At 39.8% G+C, this 22,712-nt stretch overlaps 1 protein-coding gene across 1 annotated transcript in view; it reads left to right on the top strand.

Annotated features, from left to right (window-relative positions):
- Nucleotides 1-22,712, top strand: part of Cntnap2 (contactin associated protein 2) — a 1,481,094-nt gene that overhangs the window by 486,227 nt on the left and 972,155 nt on the right. The window contains exon 9 of the mRNA XM_035451404.1: nucleotides 35-184. Within this exon, the coding sequence (XP_035307295.1) occupies nucleotides 35-184 (150 nt within the window). The remainder of the gene's footprint in view (nucleotides 1-34; nucleotides 185-22,712) is intronic.

Here is a 22,712-nt window from a genome sequence, read left to right as displayed (position 1 = left end):
CCAACTTAGGAAATTTTCATTTTCTACCTCCCAGGCTCTGGACTGAATGATGGGCAGTGGCATGAGGTTCGCTTCCTGGCCAAGGAAAACTTTGCAGTCCTCACCATTGATGGAGATGAAGCATCAGCAGTTCGGACCAATAGTCCTCTTCAAGTGAAGACTGGCGAAAAGTACTTCTTTGGAGGTAGGAACACCATGGTCTAGGTTAGCCAATGCTTTACTTGAAAAAAGATTTTAAAAGTCTCCAAAAGTTTGTAAAGTATTTTTATTTAACTCAAGGAACCCAGTAGGTCTTAGGATAAAAAAAAAAGGAAGGTATAATTCCACGAATTTAAAAAGTTAAAGAAGCTGCTGCTTCACAAAAATACTATTAGTATAGGGTAGCCCCAAATCGTCAGAGCATAAAGCATGAGAGTCTGTGTAAGTCCCATAATACTCTCTTCTAGGATCAGCGATTTCACTTCAGATTGGTCACTCATTATATAGAAAATTCTCCTAAACTTTAGTCAACACCCAAGCGTCTGTTTGTATGAATATGTATTCCTATCTTGCATGTGCATCTTGTTTTCCTGGAGTTGTTAGAATAATTCTACCTGAGAGCACTTACCATGTCTGTCAAGTTTCCTGCCCTAACTCCGAGTCCTAAAGAACTTCCTGGAATATGACAGGTAGCAAATAAATATTTATGAATGAATTAGTAAGCTCTGTAAAGTAGAAAAGATAAACATTTTATTTTAAATCATCTGGAAGAAGAAGCACATGACCTGGTAGCTACTGACTCCTGAATATGAAACCATGTGCTCCTATCTAGGGAGTTTCTACCACTGTGGAGGGGTAACATGTTCTGAGTTTGTCCTGAATCATTAATAATCCATTTTTATTTGGTGTTCTTAGTACATGTTTTAGAGGTTCTCAGTGAATATTTGGTGAGTCAACGAAAGTGAGACAAGGTGTCCTCTGAGTGAAGAAATGGACTTGATTGACATAAACAAAAGTCATTCATTCAAATACTAGTTTCCCTCCAAGTGTGTGTTGAACATAATCAGCTTTGGGCCAAGAGTTCCCAGGGTTGTCATAGTAAATGGATTGCATTTGTCAGCAGAAAAGCTTTTGACAGTCTCCACTAATCTCCCAACTGGATTGCTGCTGGCCATGGATGAGGTCACCAAAGGCCTATAGCAGTTCCTATCCATCTCAGTCCAGTGGATAGACAAACTACTAGAGCCTCACATGAGTGGTATACATTATAGGATTTAGTGTGCTGTACTTTATTGCTTTATAGATTTGAGTTTCAAAACCCTGTCAGGAGAATCTTGACTTTCTCTTGGGCCTGTGTTCTGCCTTCAAGTTATGCCACCAGCATAGGATCATGATGGTTTTTTGACTGTATTTTCATCAACTGAGTCCTCCACGTGCAGAAAAAATACACTGCAACTCCAAATCTCATGCCTAACTGCTAAAACTTTAACATACAGGGTGAGGTACTGAGTCACTGAAGAATTATAACCTTCCAGGGATTCTAAGATATACATTATCAAGAACAGGATTCAGGTGGACCTGAACTACTACCCTGCCCCCTGAAAAAAAGCAGCTACCAAAAGTAGGAAAGAAGAAAGGATAAATAATGGTGTTCCTGGTTTCTGAAAACCCTAAGTAAAGGCTTACAATAAGTGAAGTTTGTAGACACAGTTTCTGTCCTGCCTGGTCCACTGCCCTTCAGCCCCAAATAAGGACACAGAGGCATATTGGCTTAGGCTTCTTATTGGCTAACTTTGTCTTAATTTTTAACCCATTTCTATTAATCTATGTATTGCCACGAGGCTGTAGCTTGCTCATAATCTGGCATGTTACTCCTTTGGCAGCATGGCATCTCTCCCTGGAAGCCTCTGTCTGCCTCCCTCTCCACAGCACTCTCCTATCTGGGTTAGCCCCACCTATACTTCTTACCTGGCTACTGGCCAATCAGTGTTTAATTCATCAACCAATAAGAGAAACATATATGCTGAAGGGCATCCCCCATCAGATGTCCTGGTTGTGTTGCACTGTCTTTCAGTAGAGTGTGCTCCTACATTTCTGTGCCTGCTCACTGGAAATTCTAGGACAGGTGAGATTAATGATTGTACCCTTTCTTCACTTTGTTCTTGTGTGAGAATAAGCAAATCAAAAAGAAAGTAATCTTTGGGGTTATTTCTCTAGCAAAGGAGGTCACAGATGGTTTAGTTGTTATCTCTATCTCTCAACTGAAATTCCTTAACACTTCATTAATTTTAATAACTGAGATAATAATAAAAGAGGCAATTATATTTATTTATCAACCAATTACTGGATAATAAGCTTTTACATACAAGCCAGGGCCCATGGTTATATGAGTACTGCTTTAAATTTCTAACATTATTTAGGTCATTATTTTGAATATCCTCTTTGTTTGCATTTGAGAGGAAACAGCTGTGGTAAGAAAGTGTTGGCTAGTGTTGAAAGGGGAAGTCTAAAGAGCATAAGTAGGGCATGCAGCTCACAAGAAGGTGACAGTTGGGGGAGTCAATGGGACATGTGAGCTTTCTGAGTTCCATAGTACTGATACTAGAGAGGTTTAATGGAGGCGGGGAGGACCATTCATTTCTAGTTGCTAGTTTATACCCACAAATAAACACATGCCTAGCCATTGCCCCCTACAGTAGTAGAGCCATATCGAGTGAGTGGCTTTAACCAGACACATTTATTTCCCCTAGTTTTCTTTCTGAAGGAAAACAGTGCAAATACAAAGTGCTGTTAGATGGAATCTGTTGAGGACTGTCTTCCTGAATTTCATACTGTCCTTTTATTATTGTGTCTTCACAATTTGTAGGATAAATGGATGACTAGGAGGATATTTATTGAAAGAACAAAAGAATCTCCTCCATGTCTGCTATTTTTTACTGTTGTTGTTTTGTTTTGATTTTTTTTATAAATTTTATTTAAATTAGAAACAATCTTATTTTATATATCAACCAGTTCTCTCTCTCTCCATCCTCTCATGGCCCCCACCAACCCCTATCCCATCCATTCCTGCACTAGGGATAAATACTGGTTCCACTGCCAGAGGCCCCATAGACTGCCCAGGCCTCCTAGCTGACACCCACATTCAGGGGGCCTGGTTTGGTCCTATGCTGGTTTCCCAGCTGTCAGTCTGGGGTCCATGTCCTCCCACTTGTTTAGGTCAGCTGTTTTTATGGGTTTCCCCAGCCTGGTCTTGATCCCTTTGTTCCTCACTCCTCCCCCTCTGCAACTGGATTCCAGGAGTTTGGCTCAGTGCTTAGCTGTGGGTGTCTGCTTCTGCTTCCATAAGCTACTGGATGAAGTCTCCAGGAAGGGATTTAAGGTATACATGATTCTCATTATAGGGGAAGGGCATTTAAAGTAGCCTCTCCACTATTGCTTAGATTCTTAGTTGGGGTCATCCTTGTGGATTTCTGGACATTTCCCTAGTGCCAGATTTCTCTTTAAATCTATCAAAACTCCGCTCCCTCTATTAAGGTATCTCTTTTCTTGCTCTCCTCTATTCTTCCCATACTAAATCCATGTCTGTTCTTATGAGGAAGCTATTCACATTGTGAGGATTCCACCCTCATAGACTAATTACCACACTGAATCTGTCAATTTCAGACTCATACCATGGTAGGGGGGATAACTTTTCCATAGGTAAATTCTGAGGAGGGCACACAGGTAGTATGTAACAGTAGTCTTTCAGTCCTCACTGAGAATGACCAGAAGTTAAGTAGCTAACTAGATGGATATGTAAATAATTACAAATAAAAAGTATTTCCCTATTGGATTTATTTAGGAGGACTGTCCTAGGTCTTATAGTCCTTTCTTATTCATGAAATCATTCCAGCCTTCCTTTATACATCTGGATCTCTGAAAAGTCCTTATGAGCCCTACAAGCTCTGTAAATTTGTCCTGTAAAGCTTCAAGATGGAGTATAAGAAACCCCCTGGTTGACTGGTCCATTGCACAATATTTGAATAACTTGGAAGCACCTGACTGGCTAAGGTCCACATTCTTTTAGGAGTCTAAAGTTTGTTTTCTAATTTCTTTTTGTTTCACTCCAAAAATCACAGCAACAAGAAGTATTTTATCAAGTGAATATTTTTCAGTGATTTGAAAATGGAAGCCTGGGTAAAGGATTTTTTGTGTGCATTAGATTCATAGGGCTGCTATAACAAGGTACCATAAACACAGTGACCTCAACCAGCACTCATTTATTCTCAGTTTTGGATACAGGACATTTAGAACCAGGGTATGAGGCATCAGAAGGTCTGTGTTTTCTTTGGAGGATGTAGGGAAGGAGTCTTTGACTTTGATAGCTAGTGACAGTTTTGGCAATCCTGTGACCGGCCTTCATGTCTGCTTCTATCTTCAAAGCCTTGGAGTGTCCGTATCTGTTTCCTTCTGATAAGGTCACCAGGCACAGATTTAGAGCCTGCCTTACTCACTCTCACTTCATCACCCCCTGGATATCTCTGTGGGAACACTATTTCCAAATTAGAACACATGCCCAGGTCTAGCTTAGAAAATTAGCACACCTTTTGGAGCAATACAGACAACCTATAATAAGCTGTGTAAGTCCCTCTGGGTTGGTTGGTTACAGTCCTCATCACTGTGACTTAATACAAGACAAAACTGAAGAGAGGGGCGTTTTATTACTATTCACAATCTGAGGTCATTCCTAGCAGGGAAGTTGTGAGGCCAGGTAGTGCTGTAGAGACAGAAGCATATGGCAGCTGCCTGCTCACTTCATATTGGACAAGAAAGCAGAGAGGAGAGTAAAGCATGGCTGAGCTGTCACTCTCAAGGCCTGCACATTAGAATTCTACTTGCTCCAGCAAAGCCCCTCTCCCAAGTGTTTCTCAGCATCCCCAAAACAGTACCATTAGTTGGGGTCCAAGCATTCAAATACATGAACCTATGGGGGGGCATTTTACATTTAAACTATGACACTTTATAGTTACCATACATACTCCCAACTCTGATTTTCCTATTATCTGTTTTCAGTTAAACTCCAATAACAAATTTAAGAAACTATAGCTAAATAGAAGAGTCAAACAAGCACCATCAGGGGAAACTAGAGGCTAGGGCATGTTGGGTGAAATGATTGCTGTTGGCTAAATTTACAAATAGAATTCTGTAATGTGACCTCTAAAATAGTGTTGAATATAGAAGTATGAGGAAATCAATAGAAAATATTTCTGAGAGAAGCTGAACTGGTACATCTGAGTATCCAAACTCATTACTCTTAAATGTTAAAAAAAAAAAGAAAAGAAAACAAGTGAAAGGGAACAATAGGGAAAGACATCATTGTAATGAGAGAATCTACATGTGTAAGAACACAACAAGTGGGTGAGGAGAGAACATCAAAGAGTGTGTATCTAAGATCAGTCAGCAAACAATGGGAGCAAAGCCAAGATGTAGGACAAGGGGTGGGAATCTGCCTTTGATTCTTTGTAAGTTTCCTAAAGCAGAATTTAAAATCTGACTTTGTTTTTTTACTGTAGTAAGAAGTTAGCGTTGTAAAACAAACTAATGTAGTAGACACCTTTGTTGTAAATAAAAATATTGATGAAGATAAATCACACTGACAAAGGAATGCCCTCTAAAATTCGCCTCACCCTTCTTTATTAGCACCCTCCCCAATAAATCCTTTGTGATGCTTTGCTTTCATTGTCAACTTGATAAAACCTAGAATCACTTGGGAAGAGTGGTAGATGAGAAATTCCCCATGTTGGATTGGCCTGTGGTCATTGCTGTGGGGGATTGTCTTAACTAAGGTCATTGATGTGGGAAGATGGAGCCCACTGTGAGCAGCACAATTCCCTATGCAGGGGCTATAAGAGAACTTATTTATAAGTAAGTTCTTAAGGGAGTAAAAGAACTACATAAGAGCAGAAAAATCAAGCTCAGTATCCACTTATGTGTCTCTGCTGTAGACTTTGCATATGACATGATTAGCTTTGTGAAACCCCTGCCTTAACTTCTGTATAGTGATGAGCTGTTCACTGAAATTATACCTGAAGTAAATCCCTTTCTCCTCTAGGTTGCATTTTCCTCCAGGGTATTTTTATCACCACAACAGAAATGAAGCAAGGACATGCATAATTAAGAATAAATTGGGGTCTAAAGACAGTTCAATGGATGAAGCTCTTACCATATAAGCATGAGGTCCTGACTCTGGCTCCCCGGATTCCATAGAAAAGCCTAGTGCCCTTGATGACTGGCTTATAATTCTACCCTTCTTAGACGACAGAGATCCCAGAAGCAAGCTGGCTCACCAAATTAGTCTATTCATAGGACCTAGCTACAAGTGAGAAATCCTATCTCAATAAATAAGATGAAGAATGTTTGAAGAACACTCCCAACATTAACCTCTGGCATCCCATATGTGAATATGCTCACATGTGAATGGACACATATATGCTCAAAAACAGGCAAACACACATGCACATCACAAAACAGGGACACATGCCAAGAAAAGACAAAGAAGGAATTGAGTCATCCTGATGTTATACTGTGTCTGTACATTTGTATAATATTCATCAGTTACCATGTGTAGCAAGGAGAAGAATGCATGGAGGAGCCTCGTTAGTACCATGGGTTTGTGTGTGTATTCTTCATTAGTCTCACGTTTTTCAGCTAAGTGCTGGGCAAGTTTGCAGGATTATACTTGAAAGGTTCTCCTAGGAAACATCTTCAAAACAAATATGGGGGAACGTCTTGAGAATTTACGTCCTTAAACTGGATCAATGTTCCATTTTCTCTTTGCTGGTTGAAATAACACACAATAGATCTAACATTTTCTAGGCCTGCATTTCCAAATCCCTAGATTCTGCTTCCAAATATGCTTTGATTCCAACACTTCTATTATATAACTGAGATATACTTTCATTCATTTATATCCAGAGGGATTACAATGCTGGTATAACTAAGAGCCTACAGATGATGCTTAAAACATCTCAAGACTGAAAAGATGGCATTACCTGAATCCTCAAGTAACTGAGGTTGCCCCAATGGCTCCAGGGGCTATACATTCTAAAGTTATAGTTTCGAATCCCATCTGGGGTTGTCTTGCTAATGGTCATTTACTCTAAGTTCCATGTGCAAGAACCTCTCCTTGTGCTCTCATGGGAGTTCATCAGTTTACATAAGGTGCCCTTTTCTCAAAGCCAGCCAATTGTAGAGGCTGACCACTCTAGCATTTCAGAATGTTTTCACAGACACACTCAGGTTAGTGTATTGCAGACTGGGTTTCACCCTGAGGCCTCTAAAAACTGACACTCAACCTATCATCATAATATACTTTTTCATAGCCCAGATTTGAGATGTTGAACAATAAAATCAAATGTCCAGTATAAAATATAAGGTTATTTATTGGATTGCTTTATGAAATTTCTAATTATAATTTCCATGATTTCTACAGCTTCATCTTTATGTTTTATTATTTTATATATCGTGCTATTCCTAGCCCCCTCATTAATGCTTTTGTTAATATAAAACAGGTGTAAATGCTACAAGAATGCTCACAGAATCCACTGACCTGGCTTTATTGGGGCTCATAGAGACAGAATTGACAGTTAGGGAGCCTGCATGGGACTGACATGGGCACTCTGAATGTGTGTTACAATTGTGTAGTGGGGTCTTCTTATGGGAACAGGACTGCCTCAGAGTCTTTGGCAGGTCATTGGGACCCTTATGTTGGGTCATATTTCCTAGCCTTAATTCATGCTTAGTCTTTCTGCAAGCTGATATGCCAGGTTTTGTTGACATGCATGGGAGACCTGCCCTTTCCTGGACAGAGATGGTGGGGGTGTGAATTGGGGGTTGGAACAGAGAGGGGATGGGGAGGTACTGGGGGGGGAGGATGAAGGGGAAACTGCAGGTATAAATGTTTCTAAGATAAAGTATTTCTACTAATCTAGTACATAGGACTATTTCTCTAACCCTAATCCTTTCATCTTGTCCCATTGCAATGAATTTTCAACTCATTTCTAATCAGGGCAATATTTGATTTGGTGTGTGTGTGTGTGTGTGTGTGTGTGTGTGTGTGTGTGTGTACATGTGTGCACTACACTAATGACTACTGTTTCTGGACACTTTTTTGCTGATGGGTTTTTGTCTTTTTATATAACTCCTTTCTGGACGACTGTTTTACATAGTTCTTAGTGAGTTCCCTATGCCTGGGGTCTTTACTAGTCTCCTCCTCTGGGCCTTCTTGGCCCTCTACCACAGGTTGCAGGGTTACTTCTCGTCTATCTTTCTAGAGCCCTCTCATCCCACTCTGCTTTCCTACCTCACCACAGCTATCCAGGAGATTTTAACCAATCGCTTCTCACCATCCACTTCTTTTCTCAGTTTCTGGTTGATTGTTGGAGTCACCCTAGTAGAACTCTCAGAAGACAAAGATAAATGGCTTTCCTATGTTTTAATGCAGCTCAAGTGTTCTCAGTGTCTGAGAGATAGTAGTTTCTAACAGTGCATTTATTCATTGACTTGGTTAACATTCCTATGGATACATTTACTGATGACATGCACAGCGGGCTACAGTTTGTCTCGTCTCCAGTCCCACTGTAACATTCCGCTCACATCCCCCAAATGAAACCAGGGTGCCTGTGCAGGTAAACAGAGGTCTCTGGCATTAATTTGCTACAATGAGGGCACTGTAAGACTTTGTGTTGCCTTGAAAATATAAATATCTAAACTCTTTGTTAGGTCATATGCAATGATGCATGCAAATACCAATGCGGAGCTAGAGCAGCTGAGGGGTTAGAGAGTCCATTGCGGCGAGCCAAAGATTCGTCATTTCAAATGAGACGTTAGAGAATGCCTGCAGGAATAAGGGGTAGAGTCCTCAGTCAGTGGAAACACCCAGAGAAAATGTAAGAGAACATCTCTAGTGCGGAGACCGGTGAACACACGTATACATCTGGACTGTGCAGAGGGTTTAGAGAAGGGGTGAGTGTGGACTGCGGTGCACTGAGGAGAAAGTGCATGGTCTTGAACAGTCGTCAGGGTTGGGCCAGATAAATCTTATTTTTTGACGATCCTTAGGCTGTTTTGAGAATGGTTTAAAATGATTCCTGGTCAAGGAAAATAGATTAAATTGATGATAGCTATGGAACAAATGAAAAATGATCAGGTCTGGATATACAGCAGGAGTTAGGAACCTACAGGAATCTCTGACACATTGGTACAGCGAGTGGCCTGAAAAGACAAAGACATCACAACTCTATGTAACAAAAAACCTTTTTACTACTCCGTTCTGCCTCCCTCTGAGCCATACTCAGCCAGGGTCCACTGGGCTGTGTTCCCCTAAGAGCTTCCCCTAATTGGTAAATAATAAATCTGAGAAGCTATTGTCTTCTGTGAGTTGTAACCAACCATTTTGCCTTCAGTAGCAACAAGAGCAAAAAGCCACTCCACTCTCACATAACTCGTCTACAAACCCTAACATCCCCTCTCTCCTGGCTTCCTCTCATGGGCTGTAGTCAGTTCCAAAAATTCTCATACATGGGGCGTAATGATGGTGAGAAATCTACTGACTCAGAAGCAGCCCTTGTGCATTAAGATTTCAATGACTCTCCTATGTAGAAGCGACTTTTCTGTTAAGAAGTCCTACAAGAGGACCCTAACTTGGTCAAGATTATGTTAAGGAAGCAGTCTAAGTGCACAGATAAATTCCAAGTACATATACCTCCAACTTGAAAATTCAAGTCAATGATAATATTTTCCTTGTGGTTTTTATTATATCTGTGACAAAATTCTACATTTGACACTGGAGAGGACTGGGAAGTAAGTGATGTATGGTCTTAAGAAACCTAATTGTTTACCTAATACAAAAATAGTTATCCCTGACAACATGCACACAAGTAACAAAAAATGGAATCAGCAGGTTGTGATTATATATATTTACACATATATGATTGTTTATATATAAATAATCAAAGAAAAAGAGAGTGGGGAGCTAGGGGAGGAGTTAAGGGGAGGGAGCATGGGGAGGTCTGGAGGGAGGAAAGAGAAGGAAGAAGAGTGAAATTATAATTTAATTGAAATGTATTTAAAGAAACAAAAACTTACTTGGAAAAACATAAGTAAATAAATTTATATCTAGCATCATCTACATTCACTTATTCTTTTTTTGGGGGGTTTTCGAGACAGGGTTTCTTTGTGTTGTTTTGGAGCCTATCCTGGCACTCGCTCTGGAGACTAGGCTGGCCTTGAATTCATAGAGATCCACCTGCCTCTGCCTCCCAAGGGCTGGGATTAAAGACGTGCGCCACCAACACCCAGCTACATTCACTTATTTTTTAAGCAAAGTTTAATTATATTGAGCAACTACTTGCTTATGAAAATTCCTGAATCAATGCTTGTTGAATCTATACAAATTCTTTTCTCAATTAAATAAAGTACATATATATCAATATTGAAATACTTAGATACCCTTCCTCACATTGATGCAATATGCCTCTCTTTGAAATATTAGTTTAGTTTGACAATTTATTAAATTTCAGAACAATAAAGAAGAAAATCACAACCCAAAGCCTTCATGATTTCTGTCACCAGCTGACTCCATTTAGACTGACTAACATAAAAATGTGATTGAAATTTGGTTTCTCTTACAGTTTTTAAATGGATCAGTTATCATGTTGCTTTCTTTGTCCTTGAAGTTTTCACTCTTTCATCCCAGTACCACTATGCTGTGGTACTCCCATGGTACTGGATATGATATACAGACTTTCTCAGTCAAATTTAGACTCTACAAGACTCATTGCTCATGAAAGTTTCTTGAGTCAACATTTGTTATACTATATAAAAAAATTCCCCACTTTTTAAAAAAAATGAATTTCAAATGTCAGAACAAGGAAGGAGACTCTTCGTTCCCCAATCAGATTACCCATGGACTTTTGATGATTGTTTTATTTCTTGTTACTGTTACTGTTGTTGCTTGCTTTCTTAATTGTATGCATAAAAGAAAATGGCAAAAAAGAGAGAGAAAACTGCAAAGTAAAATTATATATATATATATATATATATATATATATATATATATTGTATTTGGCTCATTATAACTGAAAGACCAAACCAGGATTGGTAGTAAGACAAAGAGATTGTGCTCACTGTACAATGTGCAGGAACATGTTTTTTTTTTTTTCTTTTGTTTTGTCTTTTAAGGATCTACTGAAGACTGTAAGTCAGCAGATGGGGAAGAACTAAGAGGAAAGAGCCCGGGTGAAGTTGATGCAGTGTAAAGAGACCTCCCAGGGTTCTTTGAAGAGACTGGCCAGGGTACTCAGATACCACCTGAGATAGGAAGGACAGACAGGGAAGGGAGTCCTTATCAGATAAGGGGACATGCAATGTTTGATACAGGATGCTTTGGCTGCACTGGCATGACAAGTTTCTGGGCTGAAACTGTGTCATATTCAGAAGCACACACATTAGGCAAGAAATCTCAAAGCCTGACAAAAGTGTTACTACAGTCTTTATCAGGAGTCCCTCCAGGTATGTGAGGAGTCACTAATGCAGAGTCAGATCATCAAAAGTCTTCCAGGCAAGTATGACTCAAGAAAAATGAATGAATGGTTGCAGGACTGGCATGGAAAGTGGAGAGAGAGAAGGAGAAACGCCTGGGTAGAGAGCCCCAGGGAGAGCACACTTCTGATGGGACTGGTCAGGCTCTTAGGCTCTGCATTAGGCAGGGATGGCCAGGCTGTGTTCTGCATCTTGCTGTATTTACGGCCTGGAGAGGAAGCGGAGTCTCATCTGGTGCTCATAACCATCTCAGGTGAGCACCCTATTTTGCAGCAGTGAGGTCATGTCTGAGTCTCAAGTAGGAAGTGAGAATGCCCAGTCCCCAAACCTTGGCAATTTGTTAATGTCACAAAACCACACAATCACAGGAGAGTTTGAGAAAATTCTCTTTCCCACTTCTTTACAAGCCAGAAGAGAGGTCTGTGTTTTTGTCCATGGTTTTTGTTTTGTAATAAAGTTGCCATTTTTTGTATTCCTAATTCTCAAGGATAGTAATGATAATTTATTATTATAAATTTTCATCTTTGGACTAGGAGAAAAGCTGTTTCTGGCTATTTGGTCATGTGACACTATTTGATTATTGCTTTTTAAGAAGGTAAAAAAAAATATAAGGTGTTTCAGAGCATACAAGTATGCTCCTAAAATTACATCACCTAAAATATATTTCCTATAGAAACAGAACAAATCAGAATGTTAGAACCCTTAAGTCTCTCTGGTCTCAGGATTGTGGGATTATTCTTTCTTGCACTTACACAGCTAGTAACAAAAAGCACTACAGCACCATTTCTTCAGTGAACTCTCCAGAATCCACCATAACTTCACAGAGGTTTTCACTGGAAGCAGAGGTGACATTGGCTTCTCCATATTTTTCTTAGGTCAGACAATGTTCCAGTGGGGAATGTGAAAGTGAATGTCACCTGTCTACTGAGAACCTTGTGACATAATGACCAGGAGAAATACGACACCTGTGAAAATCAGTGATCAAAACATTATCTTTTGAAACATTGAGACTTTCCTCCAGTACCTTTTGAACAATAACTAATGCAATTCTGCAATTCATAGGTATGCATGGCTTTCAGTTTGATTTTTTCAAAGAAAAGAACATTTGAAGAACAGAAAATGCATGTAACTGGGACAACAGATCTTGGAGAACATGTAGTTAATAGTGTATGCGGGAAGATATTTGTTGCAGGAACCAAGAGAAGAGACTTTGAAGTTGAGTGGGGGTGGGGGGTAGAAATTGAGCCTGTAGGCTGAGAAAGGAGCATGCCTACTCCTGCTGTGTAGAAGCTTAGGAAAAATTGAAATAATTCCACAACTTGTTGATCCTGTGCAAGAGTTTATACCAAACCCACAGGTAGAGATTTTTGTGTACTTGCCAAGATAATTCATGCTTTAACACAAGCCCTCGTCTTTTATCTTGTATAAGAATCTTCTAGAATGCTTTAAAAATCTGTTCTGGCTGGTTTTCTTTGGTAAAACATGCTTGAAACATTTTTATATAAAAAGTTAAGCTATTCTTAAAATAGTATAGGAATTTCACTTTAGAAAAACATTCTAAAATTTATTTTTCCAGCTTAAATAAGAAAAGCCTTACATGGTTGTTGTCTGAGAACTAGAGGGACTGGGGAAAAAATACAGACATTTGTTCAGAGTCTCATTAACATACAAATACCAGGTTAAAAAAATCCTTTTAGCAAGCTTTTTGAAGTGTCAGAAAATCTTGTAATATAACATGTATGCTTAAATATATTTTGTCCTTTAGAGTGTCAGTAAGTTATCCATATAACAAATGTTGGTTTTTCTGATCGATTGACATGTTTTCATTCTGGCATAGGTGTCCAAGATTACAATGTGCCATATAGGCTTAATAAAAGACTACCTGAGGGTCTGGAAAGGTACCTTGGTAAGCACATTGCTGACTGTAAAGCGTGAAGACATGAGCTTGAGTCCTAAGGGTCCAAGTAAATGTGGACATAGTAGCTTGACTCCCAAGGACCCAGGTAAAAGTGAACACAGTAGCAAGCCATCTCTAATCTCAGTGTTCCCATAGAGAAATGGTGAGATAATAGGCCAACTAGCCTGGTATGCACAATACAATCAAGAGACCATATCTCAAATAAGTTAGAAAATGAAGAGAAAACTGACACCTGAGTTTGTCCTGTGACCTCAACACATAGGCCCTTATTCATGTACTGGAATCCCAGTATCTAATGCATACAAAAATATTAAAAATAATGCCTTAATTATCAGTCAATCATACATCTCTGAGAAAGTGTGTGTGTGTGTGTGTGTGTGTGTGTGTGTGTGCATTTTAATGATTGGGGGAACTGATTCCTGGGAATATGTCAAGTATGTATTGGCAAATATCAAGTATATTCTCTTTGTCTCCTTTGCACTTTAAGTAATGTTAAATGTTGAATATCTATAGTCAGAGTACCATAGCAACACCAATATTAACCTTGAAGATGGACTGTAAAAAGGGAATAAATGCACTAGAACAGTGGTTCTCTTCTTGTGGGTTGCAACCCCTTGGGTCAATGACCCTTTCACAGGGATTACCTAAGACCATTAGAAAACAGATATTTACATTACAATTATAACAGTACTCAAATTACTGTTATGGAGTAGCAATGAAAGTGATTTTAAGGTTGAGAGCCACAGCATTAGGAAGGTTGAGAACCACTGTTTTAGGATAACGTATAGGTGTATATAGCAGAAACCCAAGGTAGTATAAATAGAAGAAAAGTCTGGCATGGCTTTTCATGGCGTCAAGAAACATGGATACTTTTATCAGCTTCATCAGCATTGTGCTCACTGGGGATGAGCACTTTAACAACAGCCTTCTTTAAAAATAATTATTATTCAGAGATCAGTAACCGTTTTGGTAAAGAGTCATAAGTCAGTATTTTAAACTTTGTATCATGTGATCTCTCTTACAACCCTACTATGTTAATAAAGAAATGTGTGAAGAATATACAGACAAATGGCCTGGTATGATTTCAATAAAACTTTATTTAAATTTTTATGTAAATGGTAGCATAGGTCTAATCCACACACTGCAAGGATTGTATTCTTGCATTTAGTCACCTCTGTGTTCTGCCCATTCCTAATGAAAGTGACTACTCGTCTCCATATCACAGAGCTTCCTTATCCCTTCTTGCCTTCTATCTACCTTCCAATTTGTTGTTAAGCTTCCTGGAAGCCCTAAGAAAGAATAATCTTTGTTGAATGCTGGTATCTTGGCACTTATCATAGCCTTGGGAGTCTCCCAGTTTCTGGCAGATAAGATTACAGAGTCAGGATCTTCCTTCCTTCAAAGGCCACTTATGGCAACCATGTGATTACTGTGATTCCCATCAGAGCACAGGTGTTTTTCTATTGTCAGTAAAAACAGACAGGCCCTCTCACTTCTCATAACTTCTATCTGCACTGGTGAGCTGCCTGGTTCTAGACCCTGTCTCACAGACTTTACTGAATACAACACATCTGCATTTATTTCTTACCATTACAGGTTTCTGTTCCCACTTCCTGTATCTTCTGAAGAACAACAGGGTCAATCTGATCAAATATTTCTCCCCTGAACTGTAATTAACCCTGCAGGATCCCAATGCCAATATCTTTTGCCTACCACACAGTCAATGCCATAAACATTGTAGCTATAATACCCAATAGGTATCAGGGTAGAGGAATTTCTTGCTTGCTTCCACAAAAGAAAATTAACTGCACACTACCCAAAGTCTCAGAAGTGATTGGTGGACACAGAAACCTATGCTTGTGTTTCCTGACAGGCAGTGCTCAACACTCATCATTCATTTTATAGTACCTAATAACAATTAACACTTCAAACGCCAAATCCAGAAAAGCAGAGGAAAGTAGATGACCCTCTCACTCTACTGACCTCTCAGGCAGAACTTACGGACAAACACTTCACTGGATGGAATTTAACAATGTGTCTACACAGAGCCAGCAACAAGATTAGTTAAGAGACCAAGGGCCCCGCTATGGTTCTATACAAGAGAGGGAGTGTAAATATTAGAGAGTAATTATCAGCCTTGTAATAGGTCCTATATTTAATATTAAACAATCTTTGAATTGGATTAGAGTCTGTGTACCAAATTTTAGTTAATAAAGAGGCATTCAATATTTATTAGGTCCTTGAGAAGATTTTGAAAATCTGTGTATGGATGTTTAACCTAAGGATATGGAGTTTGAGGAATTCATTTAAGTCAACTCATTTCTTTTCCAATTTTTCAATTATCCATCACCTAGCCTTTGGCTTCTCACTACAAATAATTGAGTGGCAAAGTTAAATAGGGTTTTGTTTTGTTTTGATTTTTGGTTTTTTTCGTGTGTGATAGAATATTCCCCGGTAATGTATTCATATTACTCAGTCGTTATTGGTTACATTTTTATTCTCCATAGAAACCTAACTCAAAAGAGAAAGAGTATGTGATCATATCTCCCAAACACCAGGATCCTGTAAAATTAATGTTGGTGTTTAGATAAAGTCTGTCTGATTTTCTTTAGCACAAAAGGTAAATAAATGGCTGTATATTTTTATAAAATTTCCATTCAACAAAAATGTAGGAAAAAGAAGAAATGTGATCATGATTGCTTTCTTTGGGAAACAGAAAGTTGTTAAATCAAGAAAAGTAGTTTGGTCATTGGGATGTATCAGTAGCTGTAACACCGGGCAAAGAGCTTGTGATGTCCAAGGCAGGACTCAGCCTTGACATGTTTATTTCACTGTAGATCTCCCCCCATCCCTACTGTACACACACACACACACACACACACACACACACACACACACACACACACACAGAGAGAGAGAGAGAGAGAGAGGGGGGGAGGGGAAGGAGAGAGAGGTGTACATGGTGCTCATTGAAACAATTCAACATGTCAATAAGAGTGACCAGCCATATATTTCAGAGTATTCTACTATGGATGTTTCTATTACTTGATTTAAAGTAAATACAGTATTGGGATTTATCTAAATTCTTAGTTAAAATCTATGAAACACCCCACCTCATCAGACTTACAAACCACTTGGACCTTACACATTATTCTATGACTACATAAAAATGCTTTGGGGATAGGGGCTGGGAGAGTTCCCCAGTGGGTAAAACATTTGCATTGCAATTGTGAACACCTTAGTTTAGATCCCCAGAATCTTTGTAAAACTTGGGCAAGGAGCATAGGTCTAGAATCCCAATGCTTTCTCAGTGAGATGGGGAGGAGAAAAGGGCAACTCCAATGAAGGGGTGAGCATCCGTATTCAGTGACAAACAAGAGACCCCCCATCTCAGACAAGATAGAGGAGGGTTCACACCAACGCAGGAGGTGGCCCTCTGTTTTACTCTCATGCCACAGCTCATGCACATGCCCCCCAAGTCACCCCCACACCATGATTTAAAAACTGAGATTAGCTCAAGGTTAAATTCATCTCCAAAGCTCCTTTGCCCTTCCTTAATAATTACACATAGTGTTTCCAAAAACAAATTTCACTAAATCTTTCTAAAGCTTATTTTTATGTTTTAAGCTTGTGCTATATCTTAGGAAGGTATGTTTTTCTATTTTGTCTTTTGTTATGCAAAAAATCCCCTAAACTATTTGCTTAGTTTTAAGGAACACACTGATGTTTAAAAGTGTACTATTAATTTCCTCTGTCACTAGAGAAGCTAAACAAAGATACGCTTCAGCAGCATTTTTGTTTAAAAGATACAGAGAGGAGGCTGGAAAATACTGCATTAAAATTCTACATGAACCTGTAGATGACGCAGTGGGGGGTGAGGGGACAAAAGTCTTGAGGGATTTCTGAAACATGGTGTCTCAGAGTGGTTTTGGGAGAACTGAATTTACTTTTTGGTACATGGAAATGAACATAGTAACTTAGAGTGATATGCAATATTTATTTTACATTTCTGAATATTGTGTCTTTCTTTGTCAAATCACCCTGTCAAGCTTAGTCCTGGGAGCCCAGGTCTGTCATCCCCACTGTTGGGGGAAGATTCTGAATAACGGGAAATAAGAAAACATTGGATCATAGTTACTAAAAGCCTAGAAAGAAAACATTATCTGTTATTGCTGCTTGAATATAAGTTTGTTAAAATTCATCCAATGTAGTGAAGTTCCCCTGAGTAATAATAGAAAAAATAGGTATTCCAATGTCATCTTCCAGCTGTATTAACTGAATCATAGAACCTATGTCCATTTCTTTCTCATTTTGTTAAAATACAAATAGACTCTCCATTTGAATTGTTTTAAAGCATGCAGATCATTGGAATGAAGTGCATTAATCTGATTGTTTTTAACCATCCCCACTGCTGATCTTCAGGACCATTTCAACATTATAATAAACTAAAGCCCTGAACTTTGAAACAGACATTCCCCATCACTCCTTCCCCAGCTCTGCTAACTTCCATCCTCTGTCTGTATCCATGGACTCAGCACTCATGGTCCTGCATGTCAGTAAAATCACGCTCTGTCTATCATTTTGTGCCTACTAATTTCACTTCTCTTACTGTCTTTAAGGTTTATACAGATGACTGGCTATATTAGACTTCTGCCATTTTTATGACTGAATGGCATTTTACTATGCACAGAATGGCTTTATTTGTTTTTTCCTAACTGATGAACATTTGCTTATCATGAATAGTGTATGTATAAAGACATATATGACTATATGTGTCCTCCTTTGAATCTTTAGGGTATCTACCCAGAAACAGACCTGTAGGATTACTTGGGGAGTTCTTCACCTTTTTGAGGAGTTGCCACAATTGTTTCTTCCCCTCCTGCAGTGTACGGGGGTTTATAGCTTGTTGCTAGAGTACTTCTCACCTGCCTACAGTGTATCAGGGTTCGAATTTCTTCACATTTCTATCAGTATTCTTTATTTCAAGGTTATAGTGATCATATATTAATTGGATTGAAGTAGCTCTTCTCTTTTATTGAAAGGTAAATTATGTTGACATCTATATGTCTTGTCTCCTCTTTACATTTAACACAATCCCTTTCCTGTCTGCAATGTGGCCAAATGTTATTTATGTCTGCCTGCCTGTCTTGTGCACCACTATTTTTCATAGGCGTAGTCCACACTGAGTGGCTACAGACATGGAAAAAAAGGAGTCAAAAGCCCTTGCTGCTAAAACTAAGGGCCTGAGTTTGATTCCTGAGACTCACCTGGCAGAGAGAGAATCAGCTCCCACAACTTGTCCTCTGATCTCCAGACATGTACTATATGACACACGGGTGCATGGGGACACATGTGCAAGCGCACACACACACACACACACACACACACACACACACACACTAAATAAATAAATAAATAAAGTGATAATTTTAAAGAATTCAAGAAAAAAATAAAGGAATGGTCATCAGATGAATACATCATAGAATCATAAACTAGTTGATGAATGTTCTATCTGTGTTTTTAACAAGATGTAGAATGATCCAGGAATCCTAAAACCCTAAAACTAACATAGAGAACTTTGTCCCATTATTCTACTGAGAAGTATACATGCTTAAAGTATGGGTCTTTATGTCTTATGTCAAAGGAACTCTTCTGAATATTTTAATTGTTGATCCGTATAGTCATGCTACTAGATACCCCTGATTTTTCCAAATGTTGATCTGCTTCAGGTTGCATGAGCCTCACCTCTTCTGACTTCGACACTGAGCTTCTCACAAGTGCAATACATGGCTCGCCTAAATGTCTGCCTTTACTTGACATTTGTTACTTACCTGCCAAGTTAAATCATAATCACTGTTGTGAATAATCATTGAATATTCTCATGTTAAAACTTAATCACCTTCAATAGATCAGAAAACAAACCCAGCTCCATTTATGAAACCTGTGCAGACAGGAAAATTCACCTCTGGTGTTGTGTCATGTGTGCGTCTAATGTTCATGGTAACATTTGTGTCCTGTTCTCTCACTGTCCATGATGGCATGTGTGCTCCATGTTCTATGACTGTCTGTGATGACGTGTGTATCTCCTTCTCTCATAAATAAGTACTCAAAAATAAACCTCTGTTCTATGGTGGGGTGCAGCACTGTAGAGAAATATTTTTTCTCTCCAAAGTTCTTTTCTTGTTGTTCCAGCAAGGGTTCTCAAAATGATCCTTTCTTGCTCTCCTCTGGAAGAAAAGAATTAGAAGCAGTGGTACAAAAGCAAGTGCTTTCCTAAGGAGTCAGGGCATTAAATCATTATCAGCCATCAACACCTTAGCACAAATTAGTTAGTTCACCAGGAAGTTAAGGATCTTGAGAGCATTAGTAAGAAAAAGATCAGGGTTTTTCCTATGTGAGAATAAAATTGAGTTTACTTGTTTTTGTTTGTATTTTGTTTGTTTTTTGAGACAGGGTTTTGCTGTATTGCTCTGGAGGTTGTCCAGGTTGGCCTCGAGCTCACAGAGATCCACCTGCCTCTGCCTCCTAAATGCTGGGATTAAAGGCGTGCCCACAAACACCTGACTAAAATTGAGTTTATAATAAACATCCAAGAGCAATTTTTAGAAAAAAAAAAAAAAGCAATAATGTGTTAAGGAAAAACAAAAGGATGACCCATGGAGCTCATTCTCCATCTTAGCAAACAGCAGGAAGGAAGTGGGAGGGGTTATAGCAACCTTTCCTTATTGTTCTTCAATGTCCCCTTGAGTCAAGTGGGTCTCAGTGAGCTGGGGAGACAGCTCAGTCAATAAGGTGCTTGATTTTCAAGCACAAAGACCATAGCAAAACTCCAGAACCCACATCCAAAACGCAGGGCTTGGTGGGCATGCTTGTAAGGGATGGATAGGTGGATGTCTGGGTTTGCTGGCCATGCAGTCAAGCCTACCTGGGGAGCACCAGAACATGAGACAGGTTTTTAAAACAGTGTATTGCATTCCTGAGGAATGTCACCTGAGACCTTTAACCTTCAGAGAATCAAATGCGTGCACTCACATACACACTGGGTTTCAAACTGAAATGAGCCAACAAGCTTCACAGAAAGGATCTTAGAATTCAAAGAAAGGCAGAGACTGAAAGAGCCTCCAGCTGTTGTCTGTGTGAAGAACCACTGATAAAGAGTGTTGATAGGTATCCCAACTAAGAACTTAACAACATAGATGAGGTTGAGACTTGGGACATTTTTATACATATCTGTTTGCCATGTACCCCCCTATCCACCCCCACCCCCACCCCCTGTGTGTGCGTGTGCGTGTGCGTGTGTGCGTGTGCGTTGCGTGTGTGTGTGTGTGTGTGTGTGTGTGTGTGTGTGTGTATGTATGTGTGTGTGTGTGCAGGTACATGTGGAGAATGGAGTTTGACATAAATCATCATCTTTCACCCACCTCATATCTTAAGGATCTATTGTTGAACCCAGAGCTCACCGTTTTTCCCTGGTCTGGCTAGCCAACCTGCTCCTATGATTCCCTTTCCCTGCCTCCCATGCACTAAAATTATGCCACACCCTCTAGTTTTCTCCTGGGGGCTGGGGATCCCTAGGGGAGTCCTTATGACTGCCTAGCAAGTGCTTTATTCACTAGTGACTCATACTTTTTGAGTCTTCAGAGCATTGAGGGTCAGGAAAAGCGTCAGGTACCCCAGTCTGCCTCTCAGCTCTCTGACAGAGGCTGACGTTGATTGCTTACAGACAGGGACAGAGCAGATACAGCAAAACCACAAGCCTGTATAAACCTGACTTTAATCTCTAGAAAAATTCTAAAATTGATCATTAAGTGTTTATGCATCAACCCAGCAATCAAGGGGCAGCCAAGAAATACATGGGAGGTCTGCCCTTTTCTGAAGAGAAAGGAGGAGTGGATGGGGGAGAGAGGAGATTGGGGTAATGGACTGGGAGGAAGGAGGGAGGGTGAGAAAACTTGATCAGGCTGTGAAAATCAATTAATTAATTAGCTAATCAAGTCTTTAAAAAGAAATTCATTAGAATATGACTTTCCAGAACAATGTTCTTCAGCTAGAGAATTGGTACCTGGCAAGAGGGAGTGGCACTAACTGACCAGAGTTTTACTTCACTCCCTCACACAGCTGTGCTGCTGTCCCAAGCCACCCTGAAGTATGCACCACACCCCTCAGCTTTCTCACAGCCTGAAGAGTTGGGAACCTGAGGCACAGCCCTAAGTTGATTTTTCGTCAGGGCTGTGGTGAAAAGCTCTTACAGTGAACTCTGGAGTTAAACTCTGAAGCACTAATTAATTTCCCCTAGTTTTATGCTTAATTCAACATGCGATTTTGACCCCCAAATTAAGTAGTAAGAGACAAGGAGGAAAGGTGAAGAAATACTGTGCTTTTTGCAAGGTAAGGGCACCGCATCTCACCTTCCCTGACTCTCTGACAAGGAGAGGAAAAATAAAACAGGAACCAGGTAAGAAGGCACTGTACATCCTCCAGGGACTGTTGTCTGGCTGATCATTGTTAACAGTTCATTGATACTCCCCTGAAATATTCCCCTCCCTTTCCCCCGTCCCATCTCCCTCTCTCCTTCCATCCCTCCCCAAACACACACACACACACACACACACACACACACACACACACACACACACACAGAGTCTGGGAGGAAATGGCATATAACGGGTACTACCTCTTCCAACACCAGCATGAATAACAGAGTCAGTATCTTTTAAGATGCAGGCACAAAGAAACCCTGTCTCAAAAAACAAACAAAAAATGCAGGCAAGTAATTTGGCAGTATTAAGAAATGTCTATGGAAGTCATGAACTATAGACCAACTGTGGAGCCTCCATGGGGCTGAATTATTTCCTCTGTATATGGTAGACAGTTGTGTAACTTGGTCTATCTGAGGGGCCCCTGGCAGTAGAATCAGGCTCTATCTCTGGTGCATGAGCTAGCTTGTTGGGGTCCATTCCTTATGGTGCAATGCCATGCTCAACCTTAATGCAGGGGGGAGAGGGGCTTGGTCCTGCCTCAACTTAATGTGCCAGGCTTTTCTGACTCCCCATGGTAGTCATTCCCCTCTGAGAGGGATGGCCTTGGGTGGGTGGAAGGAGGGGTGGGGAGGAGAACTGTGGTTGGAATGTAAAATGAAATTAAAAGATAAATTAATTTGAAAAAGAAACGCCTATTTTTATGACATCATAGCTAAGGTCTCCAATGAAGGCACTCCATTAAGGAGTGCTGCTGA

The sequence above is a fragment of the Cricetulus griseus genome (genome assembly GCF_003668045.3).
Source record: "Cricetulus griseus strain 17A/GY chromosome 1 unlocalized genomic scaffold, alternate assembly CriGri-PICRH-1.0 chr1_0, whole genome shotgun sequence".
NCBI lineage: Eukaryota > Metazoa > Chordata > Mammalia > Rodentia > Cricetidae > Cricetulus > Cricetulus griseus.
The sequence above is the reverse complement of the archived record's forward strand: the minus strand, read 5'-3'. Positions and strand labels throughout refer to the sequence as shown.